Source organism: Oncorhynchus clarkii, chromosome 23 (genome assembly GCF_045791955.1).
Source record: "Oncorhynchus clarkii lewisi isolate Uvic-CL-2024 chromosome 23, UVic_Ocla_1.0, whole genome shotgun sequence".
NCBI lineage: Eukaryota > Metazoa > Chordata > Actinopteri > Salmoniformes > Salmonidae > Oncorhynchus > Oncorhynchus clarkii.
In genome coordinates this window covers 4,591,779-4,615,346 of record NC_092169.1, presented here as the reverse complement: position 1 = coordinate 4,615,346, position 23,568 = coordinate 4,591,779, and the positions used below count along the sequence as shown (strand labels likewise).

Genomic DNA, 23,568 nt, shown 5'->3' with positions numbered 1-23,568 from the left:
TGGGGGGATGACTTCCAGCCAAAGATATGCTAGACTTCACTGTATGTGGAAAAGTTAAGATAACTGAACAGAACAAGCCACATGGGTGAATCTGGATGATATACAGTCAGTTCCACAATTATTGGCACCCTTGATAAAGATTAGCAAAAAAGACAGTATAAAATAAATAAGAGAAATACAATGCTATAATGTATGGTCATTTTTTTATTTTTATTACAATAATTTTATTTGAATATTATTATTTTGTCTCTCTCAGTATATCCCGAGAGAGCCATGTTTCCCTGATGTCTCTCTGGAAGGAAATCCTCGCCCTGAGCTCGTCAACTTCATTATCCCGAGACTGAACATTAGCGAGACTAAATGTCCACTCCGAGTACTTATTTTCTGCCGGCTGTGTTTTGGAATAGCCTCTGGAATCAGTTCAATTGCCGTGTGGGGTAAGAACAAAGGATCCGATTTGGGGAAAGTCGTATTCCTGGTCGAAATGCTGGTAAAGATTGTGAATTACCGCTGCTCTGATATCCAAAAGTTCTTCCCGACTGTATGTAATTAAACAAATAATTTCTTGGTCTAATAATGTAAGAAATAACACATAAAAAAAACTAAATACTGCAAAGTGTCCCTAAGAGTTAAAAGCACGGCAGCCCTAATTGTCGGCGCCATTTACATTTAGGTCCGGTCTAATTCTCTTTTTACCTTAGTTTTTCAGCAGACACTCTTATCCAGAGTGATTTACAGTTAGTGCATTCATCTTATGATAATGAGGTTGGACAACTACATATCACATAAGCTAGTTCCACCATTGGGGTGCTAGGACAGAGAAGAGCTTCATTCTGCAAGCTGTTCAATTGCCAGTGCAAAGAGAAAGGGAGAGAAGGGATATCCCTGTCTTGTCTTTCTGCAACAACAGCCATTATTGATGAATCTATATCATGTTTTTTTTGCGTATTGTATTAAACTGAAACATGTTCTTATATTTGTTTGTATGTGTCTATTTTAATAAACCCTGTTTGATTGATATGTATGAAGTCTGGTAAGACTTTTTCCAAATAATTGCTTATAAGCTTTGTTATTCTTTTATTGTCACAATTTATGAAACATATGGGTCTATGATCAGCAGTGCACTACATATTTTTATGATTTTATAACTGAAATAACTGTTTGATGCATGAAATTAGGAAGTACTGAATTGAGTGACGTGTTGTCCTTTGTGTGAATAGTGGCGCTAAATGTTGAATAGAATTCTTTGGGAAATCCATCCATTCCTGGTGCTTTTCTCTGTGCAAAAATTTGAACGGTATCTAATATTTATTTTCGGGTGATTTCTGCAGCATTGAAGGTCCCAAAGAACACAGTGGCCTCCATCATTCTTAAATGGAAGAAGTTTGGAACCACCAAGACTCTTCTTGGAGCTGGCCGCCTGGCCAAAATGACCAATCGGGGGAGAAGGGCCTTTGTCAGGGAGGTGGCCAAGAAGCCGATGGCCACTCTGACAGAGCTCTAAAGTTCCTTTGTTGAAATGGGAGAAGATTCCAAAAGGGCAATCATCTCTGCAGCACTCCACCAATCAGGCCTCTATGGTAGAGTGGCCAGGCGGAATATGTCAGCATATGTCAGCCCACTTGGAGTTTTCCAAAAGTCACCTAAAGACTAATGAGAAAACAAGATTCTCTGGTCTGATAAAACCAAGATTGAACTCTTTGTCCTGAATGCCAAGCATCACATCTGGAGGAAACCTGCAGTGAAGCATGGTGGTGGCAGCATCATGCTGTGGGGATGTTTTTCAACGGAAGGTACTGGGAGACTAGTCAGGATTGATGCAAAGATGAACGGAGCAAAGTACAGAGAGATCCTTCATGAAAACCTCCCCCAGAGCGCTCAGGACCTTAGACTGGGGCAAAGGTTCACCTTTCAACAGCACAATGACCTTAAGCACACAGCAAATACAATGCAGGAGAGGCTTCGGGACAAGTCTCTGAATGTCCTTGAGTGGCCCAGCCAGAGCACAGACTGGAATCCAATTGAACATCTCTGGAGAGACCTGAAAAAGCTGCGAAAGGTGCTTCAACAAAGTACTGAGTAAAGGTTCAGAATACTTATATACAGCTGAAGTCGGAAGTTTACATACACCTTAGCCATATACATTTAAACTCAGTTTTTCACAATTCCTGACATTCAATCCTAATAAAAATCCCTGTCTTAGGTCAGTTAGGATCAATACTTTATTTTAAGAATGTGAAATGTCAGAATAATAGTAGAGAGAATGATTTATTTCAGCTTTTATTTCATCACATTCCCAGTGGGTCAGAAGTTTGCATACACTCAATTAGTATTTGGTAGCATTGCCTTTAAATAGCTTAACTTGGGTCAAATGTTTCGGATAGCCTTCCACAAGGTTCCCACGTTAAGTTGGGGGGATTTTGGCCCATTCCTCTTGACAGAGCTGGTGTAACTGTAACTTTGTTGGCCTCCTTGCTCACACACGCTTTTTCAGTTTTGCCCACACATTTTCTAGAGGATTGAGGTCAGGGCTTTGTGATGGCCACTCCAATACCTTGACTTTGTTGTCCTTAAGCCATTTTTCCAGAACTTTGGAAGTATGCTTGGGGTCGTTGTCCATTTGGAAGACCCATTTGCTGCCAAGCTGTAACTTCCTGATGTCTTGAGATGTTGCTTCAATATATCCACATATTTTCCCCCTCGTGATGCCATCTATTTTGTGAAGTGCACCATTCCCTCCTGCAGCAAAGCACCCCCACAACATGTTGCTGCCACCCCCGTGCTTCACGGTTGGGATGGCGTTCTTCGGCTTGCAAGCCTCCCCCTTTTTCCTCCAAACATAACAATGGTCATTATGGCCAAACAGTTCTATATTTGTTTCATCAGACCAGAGGACATTTCTCCAAAGAGTACATGTGCAGTTGCAAACTGTAGTCTGGCTTTTTTACGGAGGTTTTGGAGCAGTGGCTTCTTCCTTGCTGAGCGGCCTTTCAGTTTATGTCAATATAGGACTTGTTTTACTGTGGATATAGATACGTTTGTACCTGTTTCGTCCAGCATCTTCACAAGGTCCTTTGCTGTTGTTCTGGGATTGATTTGCACTTTTCACACCAAAGTACGTTCATCTCTAGGTGACAGAGCGCATCTCCTTCCTGAGCGATATGACAGCTGCATGGTCCCATGGTGTTTATACTTGCATACTATTGTTTGTACAGATGAACGTGGTACCTTCAGGCATTTGGAAATTACTCCCAAGGATGAACCAGACTTGTGAAGGTCTACAATTTTTTTCTGAGTTCTTGGCTGATTTCTTTTGATTTTTCCATGATGTCAAGCAAAGAGGCACCGAGTTTTAAGGTAGGTCTTGAAGTACATCCACAGGTACACCTCCAATTGACTCAAATGATGTCTATTAGCCTATTAGAAGCTTCTAAAGCCATGACATTGTTTTATGGAATTTTCCAAGCTGTTTAAAGGCACAGTCAACTTAGTGTATGTAAACTTCTGATCCACTGGAATTGTGATAAGTGAAATAATCTGTCTATAAACAATTGTTTGAAAAATGATTGTGTCATGCACAAAGTAGATGTCCTAACCGACTTGCCAAAAGTGTAGTTTGTTAACAAGAAATTTGTGGAGTTGAAAAACAAGTTTTAATGACTCCAACCTAAGTCTATGCAAACTTCCGACTTCAACTGTATATGTGATATTTCAGTTGTTTTTTTAAATATAAATTAGCAAACATTTCTAAAAACCTGTTTTGCTTTGTCATTATGGGGTATTGTGTGTAGATTAATGAGGAAACAAAACAATTTAAAACATTTTAGTATAATGCTGTAACATAACAAAATGTGGAAAAAGTCAAGGGGTCTGAATACTTTCCGAAGGCACTGTAGAAACTGGTTTAGCGTGTGTTCATTCTGTGAGAGTTGCGAGATATTTAGCAGGTTATTTGCCATTAAGTAGTATGCTTTATTTGAGTTTAACCTGTAGTTGTTGTCTCTCTTCAAAAGGAAAACAATGTATTGCTATTAATTTATTTTTCCCCTTGTAAAGATTTTGAATGGGCTTTTTCTAAGGTAGTGATTTATATTTATTAATTTGAATTTATAATTCAGATTTAACTTTTGCAGAGTATGAGATTGTCATTCTCCAATTGTACGCCTTAAAGGTATCCTAAATTATATCTGGGGTCGGCTTTTCTCCGTCCTCTATGTCTACAGTCGTGGCCAAAAGTTGAGAATGACACAAATATTAATTTTCACAAAGTATGCTGCTTCAGTGTCTTTAGATATTTTTTGTCAGATGTTACTATGGAATACTGAAGTATAATTACAAGCATTTCATAAGTGTCAAAGGATTTTATTGACAATTACATGAAGTTGATGCAAAGAGTCAATATTTGCAGTGTTGACCCTTCTTTTTCAAGAACTCTGCAATCCGCCCTGGCATGCTGTCAATTAACTTCTGGGCCACATCCTGACTGATGGCAGCCCATTCTTGCATAATCGATGCTTGGAGTTTGTCAGAATTTGTGGGTTTTTGTTTGTCCACCCGCCTCTTGAGGATTGACCACACATTTTCAATGGGATTAAGGTCTGGGAAGTTTCCAATGTTTTGTTTCCCGAGCCACTTAGTTATCACTTTTGCCTTATGGCAAGGTGCTCCATCATGCTGGAAAAGGCATTGTTCGTCACCAAACTGTTCCTGGATGGTTGGGAGAAGTTGTTCTCGTAGGATGTGTTGGTACCATTCTTTATTTATGTCTGTGTTCTTAGGCAAAATTGTGAGTGAGCCCACTCCCTTGGCTGAGAAGCAACCCCATGGTCTCAGGATGCTTTACTGTTGGCATGACACAGGACTGATGATAAAACTCACCTTGTCTTCTCCGGACAACCTTTTTTCCGGATGCCCCAAATAATCGGAAAGGGAATTCATCAGAGAAAATGACTTTACCCCAGTCCTCAGCAGTCCAATCCCTGTACCTTTTGCAGAATGTCAGTCTGTCTTTGATGTTTTTCCTGGAGAGAAGTGGCTTCTTTGCTGCCCTTCTTGACACCAGGCCATCCTTCAAAAGTCTTCGCCTCACTGTGCGTGCAGATGCACTCACACCTGCCTGCTGCCATTCCTGAGCAAGCTCTGTACTGGTGGTGCCCCGTCCCGCAGCTGAATCAACTTTAGGAGATGGTCCTGACGCTTGCTGGACTTTCTTGGTCGCCCTGAAGCCTTCTTCACAACAATTGATCTGCTCTCCTTGAAGTTCTTGATGATCCGATAAATGGTTGATTTAGGTGCAATCTTACGGGCAGTAATATCCTTGCCTGTGAAGCCCTTTTTGTGCAAAGCAATGATGACGGCACATTTTTCCTTGCAGGAAACCCTGATTGACAGAGGAAGAACAATGATTCCAAGCACCACCTTCCTTTTGAAGCTTCCAGTCTGTTATTCGAACTCAATCAGCATGACAGAGTGATCTCCAGCCTTGTCCTCGTCCATGAAGTTCATGATGCCGTTGACCTGAACCCCGGCCCCATGATCAGTGGAAGCAGAATAGCCCCATAACATCAAATATCCACCACCATATTTTAAAGTAGGTATGAGGTACTTTTCTGCATATACTTCCATTTTTCTACTCCAAATCCACAACAGGTATGCAGAGCTCATTTTCATGTCATCTGACCATAGTACGTCCTGGAGTTTGATAAATGGCACTTGGATTGGAACCAGTGTTTTGGTCAAATGACATGAAAATAGAGCTCTTTGGCCACGCACACCAGTGGTGGGTTTGGCGTCGAAAAACAGAAGCATTTGCATACTTTCTCAAACACTAAATAGACAAATATATATTTTACAGTTATATGGAAGGTGAACTCTTATAGTAAGTCGTTTTATAAATTGATTTAGAAAAAATCTAAGTAATTTCAAGCCTAATTCATTCAGTTTTGTTGAGTAGGAAATATATCATATAATATATTGCATATTTGTATATCATATTTGTGATGTGCACTTGAACTTGTGTCCTCAAAAGGGATTTCACCTCAGTAATGTATATTTCATTTTACCGGAAAGTAACATTTTTTGAAAGGTGAGATTTTAGCCTTTTTTTGCAGCATGTAGCATTACTAGTTATTGTTTATGGCCCTCTCATGAAATAATTTATTTCTGGGATGACTTAGATTACATTTTCAATTACATTTAGTTACATTTGTCACGACCTCCGCCGAAGTTGGTTCCTCTCTTTGTTCAGGCGGCGTTCGGCGGTCGACGTCACCGGCTTTCTAGTCACCACCGATCCATGTTTCATTTTCGTTTTGTTTTGTCTTCATTATACACACCTGGTTTCCATTCCATAATCAATGTTCCTTATTTAACCCTCTGGCTTCCCTTTCTGTTTTGGGCGTGATTGTCGTTGTCATGTGAGTTTGATATTTTGTGCTCTGGATATTTGTGTTTTTCCTTGTTGGAACATTGCTTATTTTTGAGTAAATTCTCTGATTATTACTCATACCTGTGTCCTGCTCCTGACTCCGCCTTATCCATTCAGCTAATCATTGACAACATTTAAGAGGTTTAAAACCAAATCTATTTCTCTGATCAATTGCATAAGTATAAAATAATATATTATAATTTTTGGGGAGTATACCTCAGTATTTGTTATTTGTTTTATACAGGCTTTTTCTTCTCCTTTATCAAGGGTGCCAACATTTTGGAACCTGACTGTACAGTGTACAAAAAAACAGCACAGAAGGCTCAGAACATCTGTGATTCCCCTCAGCCAATTTGGAAAAAAAGAGTCCTTTTCACTAGATCTGAACTAAATATTATTCAATCGATGACCATAGGTGTAGTACTGCAGGCATTGAACATGCACCAACGCCTGAGGGTACCGATATTTAGGGGTTGAGTTTTCGCTTTTCTCTTTTTTCAGATAGACTTCACCAGACGCCTCCACACCTCCAGCAATGATGGCTGTTCTCCGCTCTGGAGGAAGAGTGTTCATCATGCTCCTCATTAGCAGGTAATAAAGATAAGATACAGTAGAATAGTTACAGTGACTGCCTAGGACCTGTGGTTACTATGTACAGATGCTGAATATACAGTCAGATAACAGTATGAGACATTGTTAAAAATGTTTTCAGACAATGGTAAAATTAGGTGTTGCTGAGTCCGGTGTAAAGGATTTTCGGTAACACTTTACTTGACACCCAGCGTCATAACCATGTCATAATAGCTGACATAATTTGTCATAACCTGTTATAAAATGGTCATTACACTATCATGACACATATTTATATCTGTTGACATTTTATGGCTGAGTGTAAAATCCCACAAAAGCCACCGCGGTAGTTATTTCATGGCTGGTTATGACACCTGCATAAGAGTGTGGAAACCCACAAAACCTACCACACAAGTCAAAACATTCCATTACTGTTGATACATAGGCTACGGTGTATGTTAAATATACAGTGGGGCAAAAAAGTATTTAGTTAGCCACCAATTGTGCAAGTTCTCCCACTTAAAAAGATGAGTGGCCTGTAATTTTCATCATAGGTACACTTCAACTATGACAGACAAAATGAGAAAAACAAATCCAGAAAATCACATTGTAGGATTTTTAATGAATTTATTTGCAAATTATGGTGGAAAATAAGTATTTGGTCACCTACAAACAAGCAAGATTTCTGGCTCTCACAGACCTGTAAATTCTTCTTTAAGAGGCTCCTCTGTCATCCATTTGTTACCTGTATTAATTGCACCTGTTTGAACTTGTTATCAGTATAAAAGATACCTGTCCACAACCTCAAACAGTCACACTCCAAACTCCACTATGGCCAAGACCAAAGAGCTGTCAAAGGACACCAGAAACAAAATTGTAGACCTGCACCAGGCTGGGAAGACTGAATCTGCAATAGGTAAGCAGCTTAGTTTGAAGAAATCAACTGTGGGAGCAATTATTAGGAAATGGAAGACATACAAGACCACTGATAATCTCCCTCGATCTGGGGCTCCACGCAAGATCTCACCCCATGGGGTCAAAATGATCACAAGAACGGTGAGCAAAAATCCCAGAACCACACGGGGGGACCTAGTGATTGACCTGCAGAGAGCTGGGACCAAAGTAACAAAGCCTACAATCAGTAACACACTACTCCGCCAGTGACTCAAATCCTGCAGTCCCCCTGCTTAAGCCAGTACATTTCCAGGCCCGTCTGAAGTTTGCTGGAGAGCATTTGGATGATCCAGAAGAAGATTGGGAGAATGTCATATGGTCAGATGAACTCGTCGTGTTTGGAGGACAAAGAATCCTGAGTTGCATCCAAAACAGACAATAATTTGTGTGTTATTAGTTTAACTCTTGATACTAGCCATCCCGGATCCGGGATCGTGAATACAGCCTCAAGCTCATTACCATAACGCAACGTTAACTATTCATGAAAATCGCAAATGAAATAAATATGCTAGCTCTCAAGCTTAGCCTTTTGTTAACAAGACTCATCTCAGATTTTCAAAATATGCTTTTCTACCATAGCTACACAAGCATTTGTGTAACAGTATTGATAGCTAGCGTAGCATTTAGCGGGCAACATTTTCACAAAAACAAGAAAAGCATTCAAATAAAAATAATTTACTTTTGAAGAACTTCGGATGTTTTCAATGAGGAGACTCTCAGTTAGATAGCAAATGTTCAGTTTTTCCAAAAAGATTCGTTGTGTAGGAGAAATCGCTCCGTTTTGTTCATCACATTTGGCTACCAAAAAAATAAAAAATTCAGTCATCAAAACGCCAAACTTTTTTCCAAATTAACTCCATAATATCGACAGAAACATGGCAAACATTGTTTAGAATCAATCCTCAAGGTGTTTTTCACATATCTCTTCGATGATATATCGTTCGTGGAAGTCTGGTTTCACCTCTGAATCACATGGAAGAATGCTTGCAGCTGGAGATTGCGCACCAATTTCGACGCAGGACACCAGGCGGACACCTGGTAAATGTAGTCTCTTATGGTCAATCTTCCAATGATATGCCTACAAATACGTCACAATGCTGCAAACACCTTGGGGAAACGACAGAAAGTGTAGGCTCATTCCTTGCGCATTCACAGCCATATAAGGAGACAATGGAAAACAGCGCCTCAAAAATTCTGCTCACTTCCTGTTTGAAGTTTCATCTTGATTTCGCCTGTAGCATCAGTTCTGGGGCACTCACAGACAATATCTTTGCAGATTTGGAAACGTCAGAGTGTTTTCTTTCCAAAGCTGTCAATTATATGCATAGTCGAGCATCTTTTCGTGACAGAATATTGCGCTTAAAATGGGAACGTTTTTCATCCAAAAATGAAATACTGCCCCCAGAGGTTCAATTAAGCACTATGTTTGTCTATTGTTGTGACCTAGATGAAGATCAGATTTTATGACCAATTTATGCAGAATTCCAGGTAATTCCAAAGGGTTCACATACTTTTTCTTGCCACTGTATATACTGTATTCTATTCTATTGTATGGTATCTTAGTCACTTAATAATGTTTATACTGTATGTCACAACAGGTGTAAATATGAGTAATGACTGTGTTCTGATCATATTATGACAGGTGATGTCAGCTTTTATGACATTATGAAAAGGGTTATAACCAGTGTTACCGTATTTTCTGTGTGTATGTGTGTTTGTATGTGTGAGCGTGACCAAGCGCATGTGTGAGAGAGAGCGAGAGAGATAAATCAATTCTCCATTGGTTGTTTTGTTGAGGCACATCAATACTCAATAACGACTCCCCATGCATTGGAATTCTCTACAGAAGTTTTGAAATTCAAATCGACACTGCCACGGTGCTGCTGTGTGGCACCAGTGATGCAGCAATCAGCACCACATGCACCAAGCACTGTGCCCTTCAGGAGTCACGCAGAGTGAATGATGGGATGTTGTGGTGCATATTTGACCCTTACCGTGACAGGAACTCATCCTCTTCTTGCCAGAAGAATTTTCTTTGAAGCCATAATATTCTCCGTGCACAACTTAGATAAGTCCAACCCCCCGGGTACCACCTTATTCTGCCATAAAAAGTTGCTCCATGGCACAGTATCTCCGGCCGCCATCCCTTCGGAGATTAACAGCAGGAGGCCTGGTGTCAAGTGCTATCTGCTTTGGGTACAGATGCTTTGGTCCACAGTGTCCCATCCCATACGGGAGTCTTTGTCCATTTACAGATGTGATATCTTAATTTGACCACTTTGTTGTCGCTTAGAATTTTCCTGAAATTCAAATGAGCTCTGGGATATAAATAAATTCAACTGAAATCTGCAGTTATCTTTCTCTCTCCCTCGCTCAAACAATAATGCACCAGACAAAAATAGTTTCTCAACAATGTAGGGGCCAAAATCATTGACACCCCTAAAGATTCTTATAAATAATATTGTCCAAAGTTTAGTATTTGGTCCCATATTCCTAGCATGCAATGACTACATCAAGCTTGTGACTCTACAAACTAGTTGGATGCATATGCAGTTACTTTTGGTTGTGTTTCAGATTATTTTGTGCCCAATAAAATATATTGGGTCATTTTGGAGTCAATTTTATTGTAAATAACTAGTGGTGCTAACGGATCACAAAACTCACGGTTCGGATAGGATCACGGTTGAGTCACAGATTGGATCATTTTTCGGATCAAATATAACTTTGCTCTCCATTTATTACTTAAAGAACACTTAAAGCAAGGAACTTTTCAATGTTTAAAAAATATAAAATAATCTATTCAATACTAGATTGTTCAATTATAGTGCAATATGAGGCATGATACCTTCTTCCTTTGAACAATAGTGAATGAAAAAAATAGCCTGTCCACATCGTCAATAAAAAGTTCAAAAAAAAAAAGAAAGCAAAGCAGACCTGAGCTCATAACTTCATATTATTTTTCAAAAAGATGAGGATGTCTACATTGCCTGGGGAAAGGGTCGACCTCTTTGCAGTCACTATGTCCCCTGCCATGGAGAACACCCTCTCGCTAGGTACTGAAGTGCCAGGCACAGCCAGGTAGCGTATTGCCATCATGGCAATGTGAGGGCATTTACACTCATTGCTTTTCCACCATGCCAGTGGATCACCATCCAATGGAATGCCGCTTGCTGCCTTGTAGGGTGTCGTCACCTCTTTGATGGTGTTGGCAAACGTCTTGCCTGTGTCCTTGCTTGCAAAGGTCTCTCCGAAAAGCTCCTTCATGGCCGAATTATTTTGTGGAGATGCCTCTGAGTCTACTCCTGTCGGCTCTGTGGCTTAACCATGCAGAGAAAAAATGACTTGATCTATTAAACTAACTAATTGTTTATTTTTTTCATAGAATTATGATTGTGGCATTAACATTTAATAAAAGCCTTTATTATTCCAAATAAACCATGGATGATTCTAATAGCAATAGCATAGACTAAGATTAGACTGCAGTCTATTTATTGTTAAAGTAATTCACTCTTATGTATTTGTTTACCTCTTCAGTGGCCACAATCTCAGTGGTGAGATCACTGTATGTCCTCGGGCGTAGGGCAGGGTCTCGGTGAGACAGGGACTTGAACCTTGCATCCAGTGCAGTAGATCTATGAAGGTAGTCCTGTACATTAGGGGGGTATCTGGGGTTCAGGTCCTCTCTAATGGCAGCCATGACATCTCTAGTGAGTGTGCCGTCTTCCTCACTTGGGGTCATGGACGGTAGAATCCTTGTTTTCAGGAGGTAGGATCATGGACACAGATGGTGCAGTTTCAGTGCTCAATAAGGTTGTAACCGTTTTGAGGGGTTTGAGCACCTGGAGGACCTCCTCTGACACTTTCACGTCATCATCAGACAAGGTGACGGCCTTTGTTTCTTTTCAGGGTCTTGTCTGTCAGTGCAGAGTATACAGCTGCCTGCTGCTCAAGATAGCTCTCCAACATGTCATAAGTGGAGTTCCATCTTGTTGTGACATCATGTATGAGCTTATGGGTCGGTAGCTGTAACATTTCTTGCTTGGTCTTACGCACATGAGCGGCTGTTGTGTTTCGGTGGAAAAAGAAATCCACCTTCCTAATCCAAGGAGGCGGTCCATCTGGTTCACTGAGATTCCCCTTTGGGATGCTAAATTGATTACATGTGCAAAGCAAGCTATCTGTGGCCCCAGTCCAGCTTCTATCACTGCATTTACTTGGTTCTTGGCATTATTTGTGGTGATTGGGATATTCCTATTGGGCCTCTCTAGCTTCCACTCTGCGCCAGATTTGTGCCTGTGTGACTCTCATTGAGGGGGCGTGTCTGTAGCACCGGCCTTCGCATCTCCTACTCCTCTGTGGTGTAGTGAGCAGTCACAGTCACGTAGCTTTCCGTTGCCCTGGAGGTCCACCCGTCTGTGGTGAGGGCAACAGAGGATGCCTTGGATAATTTGTCCACAATTTTGATATTTTCCTGTTCATAGAGATCTGGCACGATTTTCATACTGAAGTGGTGGAAGGGGATTTTGTAGCGTAGCTCAAGCACTTTCACCATATTTTGAAACCCTTTGTTTTCCACAACAGAGTATGGCCTCATGTCTACAGCGATAAACATCCCAATAGATTTGGTGATGGCTTTAGCCCGGTCTGATTCTGACTGAATTTAACAGCGGCAGTAAGAAATGGAAATATCAGTCAAATGAACCACCGCTGAGTTGTTGGAGCGTTCCCATGCTAAGGTTAGGTTGCCCATGCCCATGCCCATGCCCTGAGCACACCCTAGTTTTTGAGTTCCACCAAATAAAATCAAGTGTATTTGTCATATGCGCCGAATACATGCTTACTTACAATCCCTCAAGCCCTTACCTAACAATGCAGTTAAGAAAATAGTTACGAAAACATATACTAAATGAACTAAAGTAAAAAATGTTTATTTTTTATTTTTAAAGTAACACAAAAAAATAATGACGAGGCTATATACAGGGGGTACCGGTACCGAGTCAATGTGCAGGGGTACAAGTTAGTCGAGATCATTTGTACATGTAGGTAGGGGTAAAGTAACTATGCACAGATAATAAACAGCAAGTAACAGCAGTGTAAAAACAAAGGGGGGTGGGGGGGTGACAATGCAAATAGTCCGGGTGGCCATTTGATTAATTGTTCAGCAGTCTTATGGCTTAGGGGTAGAAGCTGTTAAGGAGCCTTTTGGACCTAGGACTTGGTGCTCTGGTGTCGCTTCCCGTGACATAGCAGAGAGAACAGTCTATGACATTGGTGACTGAAGTCTATGACAATTTTTTGGTCCTTCCTTTCACATCGCCTAGTATATAGGTCCTGGATGGCAGGAAGCTTGGCCCGAGTGATGTACTGGGCTGTACGCACTACCCTCTGTATAGCCTTATGGTCGAATGCCGAGCAGTTGCCATACCAGGCGGTGATACCAAGTCATACCAAGTCCCACAGCAAATCCTCTGCACAGTGGGAATCATGGATCTGCCTCGCAATAATATGTTAATGGTGTGGGAAGTATAATGGTTGCCCTTTCCTGCAGTCAAATAACCTAGTGGCCTTATGGGTGGAATGTTATTAATTTTTGTAATGATTTCAGTGTAATAAACATCATGTCTATGTCAAATGTTTTTGGTATATTTCAGTCTTCTGTGATGTATATGAAGTGTAATTGTCACAAACGTTACAATGAATGTCGGACCAAGGCTCAATAAGTTTGCAGCGTGCGTAGAGTTCCACATTCGTAATAAATGAAACTCACCAAAACAATACAGAACAAACAAGACGTGAAGTCAATGCAGTGTTCACAGGAACTACACAAAAACAAGATCCCACCACAAACAGGTGGGAAAAGGCTGCCTAAGTATGATCCCCAATCACAGACAACGATAGACAGCTGCCTCTGATTGGGAACGATACCAGGCCAACCTAGAAATAAAGAAACTAGAATGCCCACCCTAGTCACACCCCGACCTAACCAAAATAGAGAATAAAGGATCTCTAAGGTCAGGGCGGGACATTAATATTCGGTTGCAAACTCAAAATAAATACATTTCAACCCCATATCGGAAATGTGTGTAAGGTGTATACTTTTGTTTCAAAGTATATTGGTTTAAGACTACCAAGAAACACTCAATGTGACACTGATTTAGCTCACTGCAGTAAAAGGTTTAAGGGATATCAAGCCAGAACAAACCTTTATCTTATTTGGGGACTTTGGCCTTCTTTAATGCGCTTTAGATCTCTCAAAGTCATTCTAAACAGGAATTAGCTGAAATCTTCAACACTAATGTCTTTCAGAAGATACATTACAGAAGCATATGCTCTACATGGGGCAGTAGGTAGCCTAGCGGTTAGTAACCGGAGGGTTGCCAGTTGAAATCCCGGGTCCGACAGGAAAAATCTGTCAGGAACTGAGCTGGCAACTGGAGGGTTGATGGCATCAAATTCTAGATGCCATTGCCTGCACAACCCTCCACAACAACTGCTCCCTGGGCGCCCAGTGTGGCAGTACCCCGCACCTCTCCAAAAACCTGTATATGCATCTTTCAGAAGTCAAATTTCGTTTGGAAATAATGGACAACGCAGCTGGATGAGGCGGAGTTGTTACCAAATAAAACAATACTAAAGCACATCAGTAGAAAAAAAAATAAGCTAGTTCATACCTTCTCATATTTTGGTTGCTAGAGATGCGACCCAATCATTCGATCGATTAATTCTATATTTAAAATGGAGCTGACGGCATTTTAGCAACATGACATCTTATTAAAATCTGTTCATATACACCAGCAGGAAGAAAATACTACTTTTTTTATTTATTTTTTCTGACAAGCGAGGACTTGGTATGGTCCTTCTCACGTTTTTATAAATTCTTAGTATACGTCCTCCCCAAACATTTGTGGAAATTGTTTAGCAATATAGACTGGGAAATCAGCCATGCATTTGGACAATTCAGTAAGCCTTTATGCAAATTAGCCATTTGCCACTAGGGCCTGCCATCATTCACTTTGAACTGGACTGTGTGTTTACAGCCAGTAGCAACAGCGCGACTTTAGATCATTAAAACGCAAAATACACCTGAATGGATATCTGCAAAAATTGAGAATTTCAATAAGCATTTTTTTTTTTACGGCTGTGGCAATGCTTTCCACCTGGCTACCCCTACCCCGGTCAACAGCAATGCACCTCCCACAGCAACTCGCCCAAGCCTTCCCCATTTCTCCTTCTCCCAAATCCAGTCAGCTGATGTTCTGAAAGAGCTGCAAAATCTGGACCCCTACAAAACAGCCGGGCTAGACAATCTGGACCCTTTCTTTCTAAAATTATCTGCCGAAATTGTTGCCACCCCTATTACTAGCCTGTTCAACCTCTCTTTCGTGTCGTCTGAGATTCCCAAAGATTGGAAAGCAGCTGCGGTCATCCCCCTCTTCAAAGGGTGGGACACTCTTGACCCAAACTGCTACAGACCTATATCTATCCTACCCTGCCTTTCTAAGGTCTTCGAAAGCCAAATCAACAAACAGATTACCGCCCATTTCGAATCTCACCATACCTTCTCTGCTATGCAATCTGGTTTCAGAGCTGGTCATGGGTGCACCTCAGCCACGCTCAAGGTCCCAAACGATACCTTAACCGCCATCAATAAGAAACATTACTGTGCAGCCGTATTCATTGATCTGGCCAAGGCTTTCGACTCTGTCAAACACCACATTCTCATCGGCAGACTCGACAGCCTTGTTTTCTCAAATGATTGCCTCGCCTGGTTCACCAACTACTTCTCTGATAGAGTTCAGTGTGTCAAATCGGAGGGTCTGCTGTCCGGACCTCTGGCAGTCTCTGGGGGTGCCACAGGGTTCAATTCTTGGACCGACTCTCTTCTCTGTATACATCAATGATGTCGCCCTTGCTGCTGGTGAGTCTCTGATCCACCTCTACACAGACGACACCATTCTGTATACTTCTGGCCCTTCTTTGGACACTGTGTTAACAACCCTCCAGGCAAGCTTCAATGCCATACAACTCTCCTTCCGTGGCCTCCAACTGCTCTTAAATACAAGTACAACTAAATGCATGCTCTTCAACCGATCGCTGCCTGCACCTGCCCGCCTGTCCAACATCACTACTCTGGACGGCTCTGACTTAGAATACCTGGACAACTACAAATACCTAGGTGTCTGGTTAGACTGTAAACTCTCTTTCCAGACCCACATCAAACATCTCCAATCGAAAGTTAAATCTAGATTTGGCTTCCTATTTCGCAACAAAGCATCCTTCACTCATACTGCCAAACATACCCTTGTAAAACTGACCATCCTTCCAATCCTCGACTTCGGCGATGTCATTTACAAAATAGCCTCCAATACCCTACTCAACAAATTGGATGCAGTCTATCACAGTGCAATCCATTTTGTCACCAAAGCCCCATATACTACCCACCATTGCGACCTGTACGCTTTCGTTGGCTGGCCCTCGCTTCATACTCGTCGCCAAACCCACTGGCTCCATGTCATCTTCAAGACCCTGCTAGGTAAAGTCCCCCCTTATCTCAGCTCGCTGGTCACCATAGCGTCACCCACCTGTAGCACGCGCTCCAGCAGGTATATCTCTCTAGTCACCCCCAAAACCAATTATTTATTTGGCCGCCTCTCCATTCAGTTCTCTGCTGCCAATGACTGGAACGAACTACAAAAATCTCTGAATCTGGAAACACTTATCTCCCTCACTAGCTTTAAGCACCAACTGTCAGAGCAGCTCACAGATTACTGCACCTGTACATAGCCCACCTATAATTTAGCCCAAACTACTACCTCTTTCCCTACTGTATTTATTTTATTTAGCTCCTTTGCACCCCATTATTTGTATTTCTACTTTGCACATTCTTCCACTGCAAATCTACCATTCCAGTGTTTTACTTGCTATATTGTATTTACTTTGCCACCATGGCCTTTTTTTGCCTTTACCTCCCTTATCTCACCTCATTTGCTCACATCGTATATAGACTTGTTTATACTGTATTATTGACTGTATGTTTTACTCCATGTGTCGCTTTATGTGTCGAACTGCTTTGCTTTATCTTGGCCAGGTCGCAATTGTAAATGAGAACTTGTTCTCAACTTGCCTACCTGGTTAAATAAATGCCTACCTGGTTAAATAAAGGTGAAATAAAAATAAAAATAGAAAACATCAGCTGATATATCAAAGTGCTGTACAGAAACCCAGCCTAAAACCCCAAACAGCAAGCAATTCAGGTGTAGAAGCACGGTGGCTAGGAAAAACTCCCTAGACAGGCCAACACCTAGGAAGAAACCTAGAGAGGAACCAGGCTATGAGGTGTGGCCAGTCCTCTTCTGGCTGTGCCGGGTGGAGATTATAACAGAACATGGCCAAGATGTTCAAATGTTCATAAATGACCAGCATAGTCAAATAATAATAATCACAGTAGTTGTTGAGGGTGCAACAAGTCAGCACCTCAGGAGTAAATGTCAGTGTGCTTTTCATAGCCAATCATTGAGAGTATCTCTGCCACTCCTTCTGTCTCTAGAGAGTTGAAAACAGCAGGCCTGGGACAGGTAGCATGTCCGATGAACAGGTCAGGGTTCCATAGCCGCAGGCACAACAGTTGAAACTGGAGCAGCAGCACGGGGACAGGGGACTGGGGACAGCAAGGAGTCATCATGCCAGGTAGTCCTGAGGCATGGTCCTTGGGCTCAGGTCCTCAAGAGAGAGCAGGACACCGGATAAGACAGGAGAAATACTCCAGATAGAACAGACTGACCCTAGCCCCCCGACACAAACTACTGCAGCATAAATACTGGAGGCTGAGACAGGAGGGGTCAGGAGACACTGTGGCCCCATCCGATGATACCCCCGGACAGGGCCAAACATGCAGGATATAACCCCAACCACTTTGCCAAAGCACAGCTCCCACACCACTAGAGGGATATCTTCAACCACCAAATTACCATCCTGAGACAAGGCCGAGTATAGCCCACAAAGATCTCCGCCACAGCACAACCCAAGGGGGGGCGCCAACCTTTAAGAATGCATCCCAGTTGTATATTCTGTGTCCTTTGCTTGCTAGCTATCTAACTAGCTAGCTACAAAGTATCTGCATTTGTGTTTGTTTGAGCTGTTTTCTTTTGGACACATCCTGATACAATTGCCTGGCATAGTGCCTTCGTCAGGACACTCAACACTTCATTACATACCAAGCACTAGGCTAGAAGCTAGCTAAATAGTTTGTTTCTAGAAAACCTGTCAATAGGACAACCTAATAAAACAATATCAGTTGCTGAAAACAGCTGGTTAAATATAGAAATTTAATGTGGGAGGATTTGACAGCATAGCTCCACTTGCATCATGACTGCAGTAGGTGCTGGAGAAATTTGTGTTCATCACTCACCACGTATGTTTTTGGAGCACCTAACATCTCTGCAAAAACAGCTAGCTAAGTTTTTCTTCATTGGACCTGTGTTTTCAATGTATTCAATTTCAGTTTGTGTGATTGTTGGTTTAGCTCTCTGTAACTTTGTAGCAAGTACGGTCTGCATGTCACGGCCGTTGAATGAAGAGGACCAAGGTGCAGCGTGGTAAGCGTATATTATTTTTATTAGAAAAGATGCCGAAAAACAAAACAATAAACACTACAAAACAAACCGTGAAGCTAAAGGCTATGTGCCATAAACAAAGTCAACTTCCCACAAAGACAGGTGGGAAAGGGCTACCTAAGTATGGTTCTCAATCAGAGACAACGATAGACAGCTGTCCCTGATTGAGAACCCTACCCAGCCAAAACGTTGAAATACAAATAATAGAAAATATAATACCCACCCCAAAATCACACCCTGACCAAACCAAATAGAGACTTAAAAGGGATCTCTAAGGTCAGGGCGTCATATTGCATCATGATTGCAAGGTGTCCCAATATCATTTCCAACTGTCCCGATATCTTTTACAACTGTCCTGTCATCTGGTTTTAATTCCAGAATGCCCTTATAGCCAAATAGAAATAAGTATTCAACAAAGGTATAAAGTGATCTTAATCTTATTTTACACCCATAATTAGGGTCTTTTTAGATATCCTATCTCCGTGAGACAGCTATTGGTAATCCCAGATCATTGGTTACTGATACTTTATCCTCCTTCCCAACACTTGTCCCAGGCTAAGACACTTGCAAATAGGATTGTTAATGGCTGTGCTCTGATGTACTTCTTTTTTTAAATATTTTTGTTTTACAAAAAGCAAACACTATTTTCCAATTGCAGGATGAACAATGTTAAATGCCCACTCTATTGTACTATACAACTATTACTACTGTAGCCCACTATAGAACCCTTTACAATCCTAGATATCCTAACGTTTGGAGTCGAACAGCAAAGTATAACAAAAAAGGGGAAAGAAAGTCTGCCATTATTTTATTGTGAACACAACATTGATACACATTAATAAGTACTCCAATTGAATGCCCTCAGAAGTGTTTTGGTTTCCATTTGTTAATAAACCTATGTATAACCCTGTCTGCTAGACATAGTGAAATGTACTTCCCTAATTTGTCCAATCTGAGGTGTGCAGGCCCACCGTGTCACAGTTGTTTCCATATTGCCAGGAAGACATTGTTTATCTATATTTTGGTACAGGCTTTCATTAACATTCCTTTAGTTCTGTCTCATCCAGTATTGTGGATGAAACCAAAGTAGTTATCATATTGAGTGCCTTTTTCTGGACGGTTAACCATTTCCCCTCAACAAATAAATGAATGCACTAATGGGATGGAAAGTCTGTAAAGAATAATTATAGGCTGTGTTCAGACACATCTCTATTTGATGATTCTGTTTTAGATGTTATGCTTCGTTTTTAAGGTACATTTAATACTCCAAAATCAGATGTTTTCAGATCACTAAAGTCATTCTGTTGAGATAAGTTCACTTTGTGGTTCATCTATTTTGCAGATCCAGCTCTATGCCACAATCCAAAAATGAAGGAATGTTTCTTTAGCTGAAGAAAACCCATCTAGAGCAAAGCAGCACATTTAACTGTTTCTGCATCAGCAATTAGACCAGCCTGGAAAAACCAGGGGCATGCAGATTCTAACCTCAGAATCTAACAAGCACTTCCCTCCTCTGTCTCCTGCTCCTTCCTTGAGCCACCCCCCATATTGCCAAAGCCACTGGTCATCTCGCTTCCCCTCATATCCTCCTCAGGCTCTGCTGCTCCCAAGGAAACACAACATTTATATTTACTGAACAAATCTGGACTGAAATGCATCCATCTAAAAAAGAACAAAACAAACACACTTCCCATTTACTTAGAGTGGCTGAACCAAAATTCTAAATTCCAGACCTTTTTGAAGAGACACACTTGGCCAGACCCGATTTAGGAAGCAGTGCACGAAGGGTGGCTTGGGAGACATTCCTACTTAAAAGCTTGGCTTCCTGTGAATTCCATATCTTGTGCCCCTAAGATTCCTAGGCATAATTGGAGTACTGTGCGATTAAAGCAGACATATAACAATTAAAAGCATACAGGTGTAGGATCTTTATTTGACCTATATTGTCACAGCAAAATAACAGTATTTGAACATTTAATCCATAGTGTTACTCAATTGGTGGTTAGGCTGTTAGCTGGCCCAAAGTAGGTTACATGAAAAGTGCAATACTGTTAATATGTTTGTTATTGTGGATTGTCAGTGAATTTATGTAAATATAATAGTCATATTTCCCCCACTGCTCCCTTTGCTTGGATCTCTTGATTGGCCCAATACTGACTTTGAGAATCTATAATTATGCTCACCTGTGTGTGACCTATATTGTTGTTGTGACATTGATTGCCATTGCCCCCTATGCGCGCTAAAGAAGGGCTCATACCCAAAACGTTTGTACGAAAATACAAATATGTTAGTTTACGTTTATTCACCAGAGCGCCGTCCTATTTGTTTATCTTTCTATATCACAAAGCTCATCTGCATTTCCTGCAACGCAGGAACCTTCCCAGCAACAAAAGAGTGATCAAATTAAGATCCTATATCTGTAATGGATGAGTCCTGTCTTGTAATTTTTCTTGAGGTTGTCGAGTTGTCTGCCATGCCTTTAATGGCTTCTGGAATGGTCTATGATGTGTCGAGACTCTTGTTTGCATCTGACATTATTTTGGTCATTGTCTGGATGAGGAGAGGATCGAAGCATGGGGCTCTCTACTCTCTCCCTGCCTACACCGCATCTAGTTATCCCCAGCTTAACACATTAAGGAGGCTTCGCACACATCCAACCAATTACTCCTTCCTGATTCTCCGAGCATTGGCCAGGCTATGAGCATCCATATAAATGTGAGCAATGGATTCATGTGTCCTTTTGAGACAACAGATGACAATCAGCTGAGGGGACGCACTGTACCAAAATTAACGAACGGCGGGAACCAATGTAATTGAGCATTAGATGACGCGTTCTCAGAAGGATGAATCAACGTTGTTGCCTCGTCATTTCAACCAAACAATTCTATGTGATGACGTTGAATCAACGTGCAAAACTGATAGGATTTGCAAAATGTAATCAATGTAAGGGAATTTAGTCTTTTTTTTCACCCAACTTTTAACTCAATTGAATGACAGGGTAACATTTTTGGTCAATTTCACATTGAATTCACATTAGTTGACAACTCAACCAAATGTAAATCAAAACTAGACATTGAAATGTCTATTCCCAGTGGGAAGTATGCTGATCCTTGTAGCTGTGTGGGATAATATATTCAAATTTTTTTGCCTTGGGATAAGTTGAGCCAATAATGGCCGGAATGGGTTAAATGGAATGGTATCAAACACATGGTTATTATGTGTTTAATATGCTTCCATTCCAGCCACTATTATGCCGTCCTCCCCTCAGTAGCCACCACTAAGGGCCACGATACCCCTGACAAATTATGATTATATTTAGTCAGTTTTATGCATATTATTCATCGTTTTTTTGTGTCATGCATATGAACTCAAGATAGTACATTTTTATTGCTACAGAGCAGACATGATCATGCTGTAATGCGTAACAACAAGCAGATCCCTTGAAGTTATTGAGAGAGTAGCCAAAGAAATGAGAGAAGGGAAGAAGTCCATTTGAGCAACAGCAAGGGACGACAAAAAGAAAAAGAATATGTAGCTGTGCAAAAGAGAGGCTATGATAGAGCAGCAGAGGCACACAAGGTATTGTCTGAGGACATGGAGTCTGAGCTTGCTAGACAGTGCATATCAAGAATCTCACGGACCAGTTTCATGGGCTTAGTAGCCTCAAATACAGAGAACTTTCCTACGAATTGGCACATCGAAACATCCCTGTCCCAGACAACTGGTCAAGAAATGGAAAAGTGATATTGAACAACGAGATATATATGTGAATGTAGGCATACAATACCACACCCCCATTTCATTCATTAAACTTTGACCAGCACCATCACCCACTTACCCCAAGGCGACTCAAATTACCGTCTCTATGCTCAAATTACCCCATACATAAGTTGTGCCCAGAGACCGCTTTTTTGGAACAAGCTACATTTTCAAAACTGTTATGTTTAAATGAATTAGGATTATTTCCAGAGATACACAGCATCCTGAAATATATATATAGATTTATTTGTTAGAAATAAGACTATATTTACCTTGAAGTAGTGACGCTGAATGTAAAAAATGTCTCAACATACCGCACTCTCCTACAGTAGCACAAGGCTCGTATCAACCATGTATTGACTTTTCACAACTTCACTCTTACAGTATGTAGTAGCTTATTAACTTGACCAGTGAACAATTGCTTGGGAGATGTGCTATTATAATGTATACATATGTATACATATGGCGTTAAACATACAGTAACAGCATACATGATAAACTAAACAACCCTAAGATCACTTTTAAATATGTCCACAGTTTAAGCCCCAGTCAGGTTCTCTGGCAGGCTATTCCAGAGGCAGCGGGCATAGTAACTAAAGGCTGCCTCTCCATGCCTCTTGGTCCTAGGCTTTGGGATAGTTAAAAGGCCAGTGCCAGACAAACTGAGGGTCCTACTGGATACATCACTCAAAAGCATGTCTGGTATGAATTGGGTGCACAATCATGGATTGATTTAAAAACCAATAGAAGAATCTTAAAATTAATCCAGTGCAAAAACTTTAAAACCGGTGTAACGTGTGCTCTCCGTCTGATCTTGGTCAGTACCAGTGCTGCAGCATTCTGTATGTTTTGCAGTTGAACGGCTTTCTTGGGTAGACCAGACAGGAGAGCATTACAGTAGTCAAGCTTGCTTGTAATGAAAGCATGGATGAGTCTCTCTCTATCAGCCTTAGATAGAAAACAGCCACACCTTGGCAATGTTCCTCAAGCTATTTTAGTCACGTTCCTAAAATCTAAAATGACACCTAGGTTTTCTACCTGGTGTTTTCTCTTTATTGCCCATGAAATAAAATGGGTGGCCAGATTCTCTCTCTGTGCTTTGGCTCCAATAATAAGTACCTTGTGTCATTGTGGAGTTTGTAGGCTATGACAGTTCTGGCTGCCAAGTTAGCACTACTTCAGATTAATTAGCTATGGCTAATGGGTTGGAAAATCCCATTGACAAGACTCCCTGTATCTCTCCCC

General features: G+C 41.2%; 1 protein-coding gene across 1 annotated transcript in view; it reads left to right on the top strand.

Annotated features, from left to right (window-relative positions):
* Positions 1–23,568, top strand: part of LOC139381347 (gamma-aminobutyric acid receptor subunit pi-like) — a 91,906-nt gene that overhangs the window by 19,759 nt on the left and 48,579 nt on the right. Inside the window, exon 2 of the mRNA XM_071124804.1 lies at positions 6,929–7,018. Within this exon, the coding sequence (XP_070980905.1) occupies positions 6,963–7,018 (56 nt within the window). The 5' untranslated portion in view covers positions 6,929–6,962. The remainder of the gene's footprint in view (positions 1–6,928; positions 7,019–23,568) is intronic.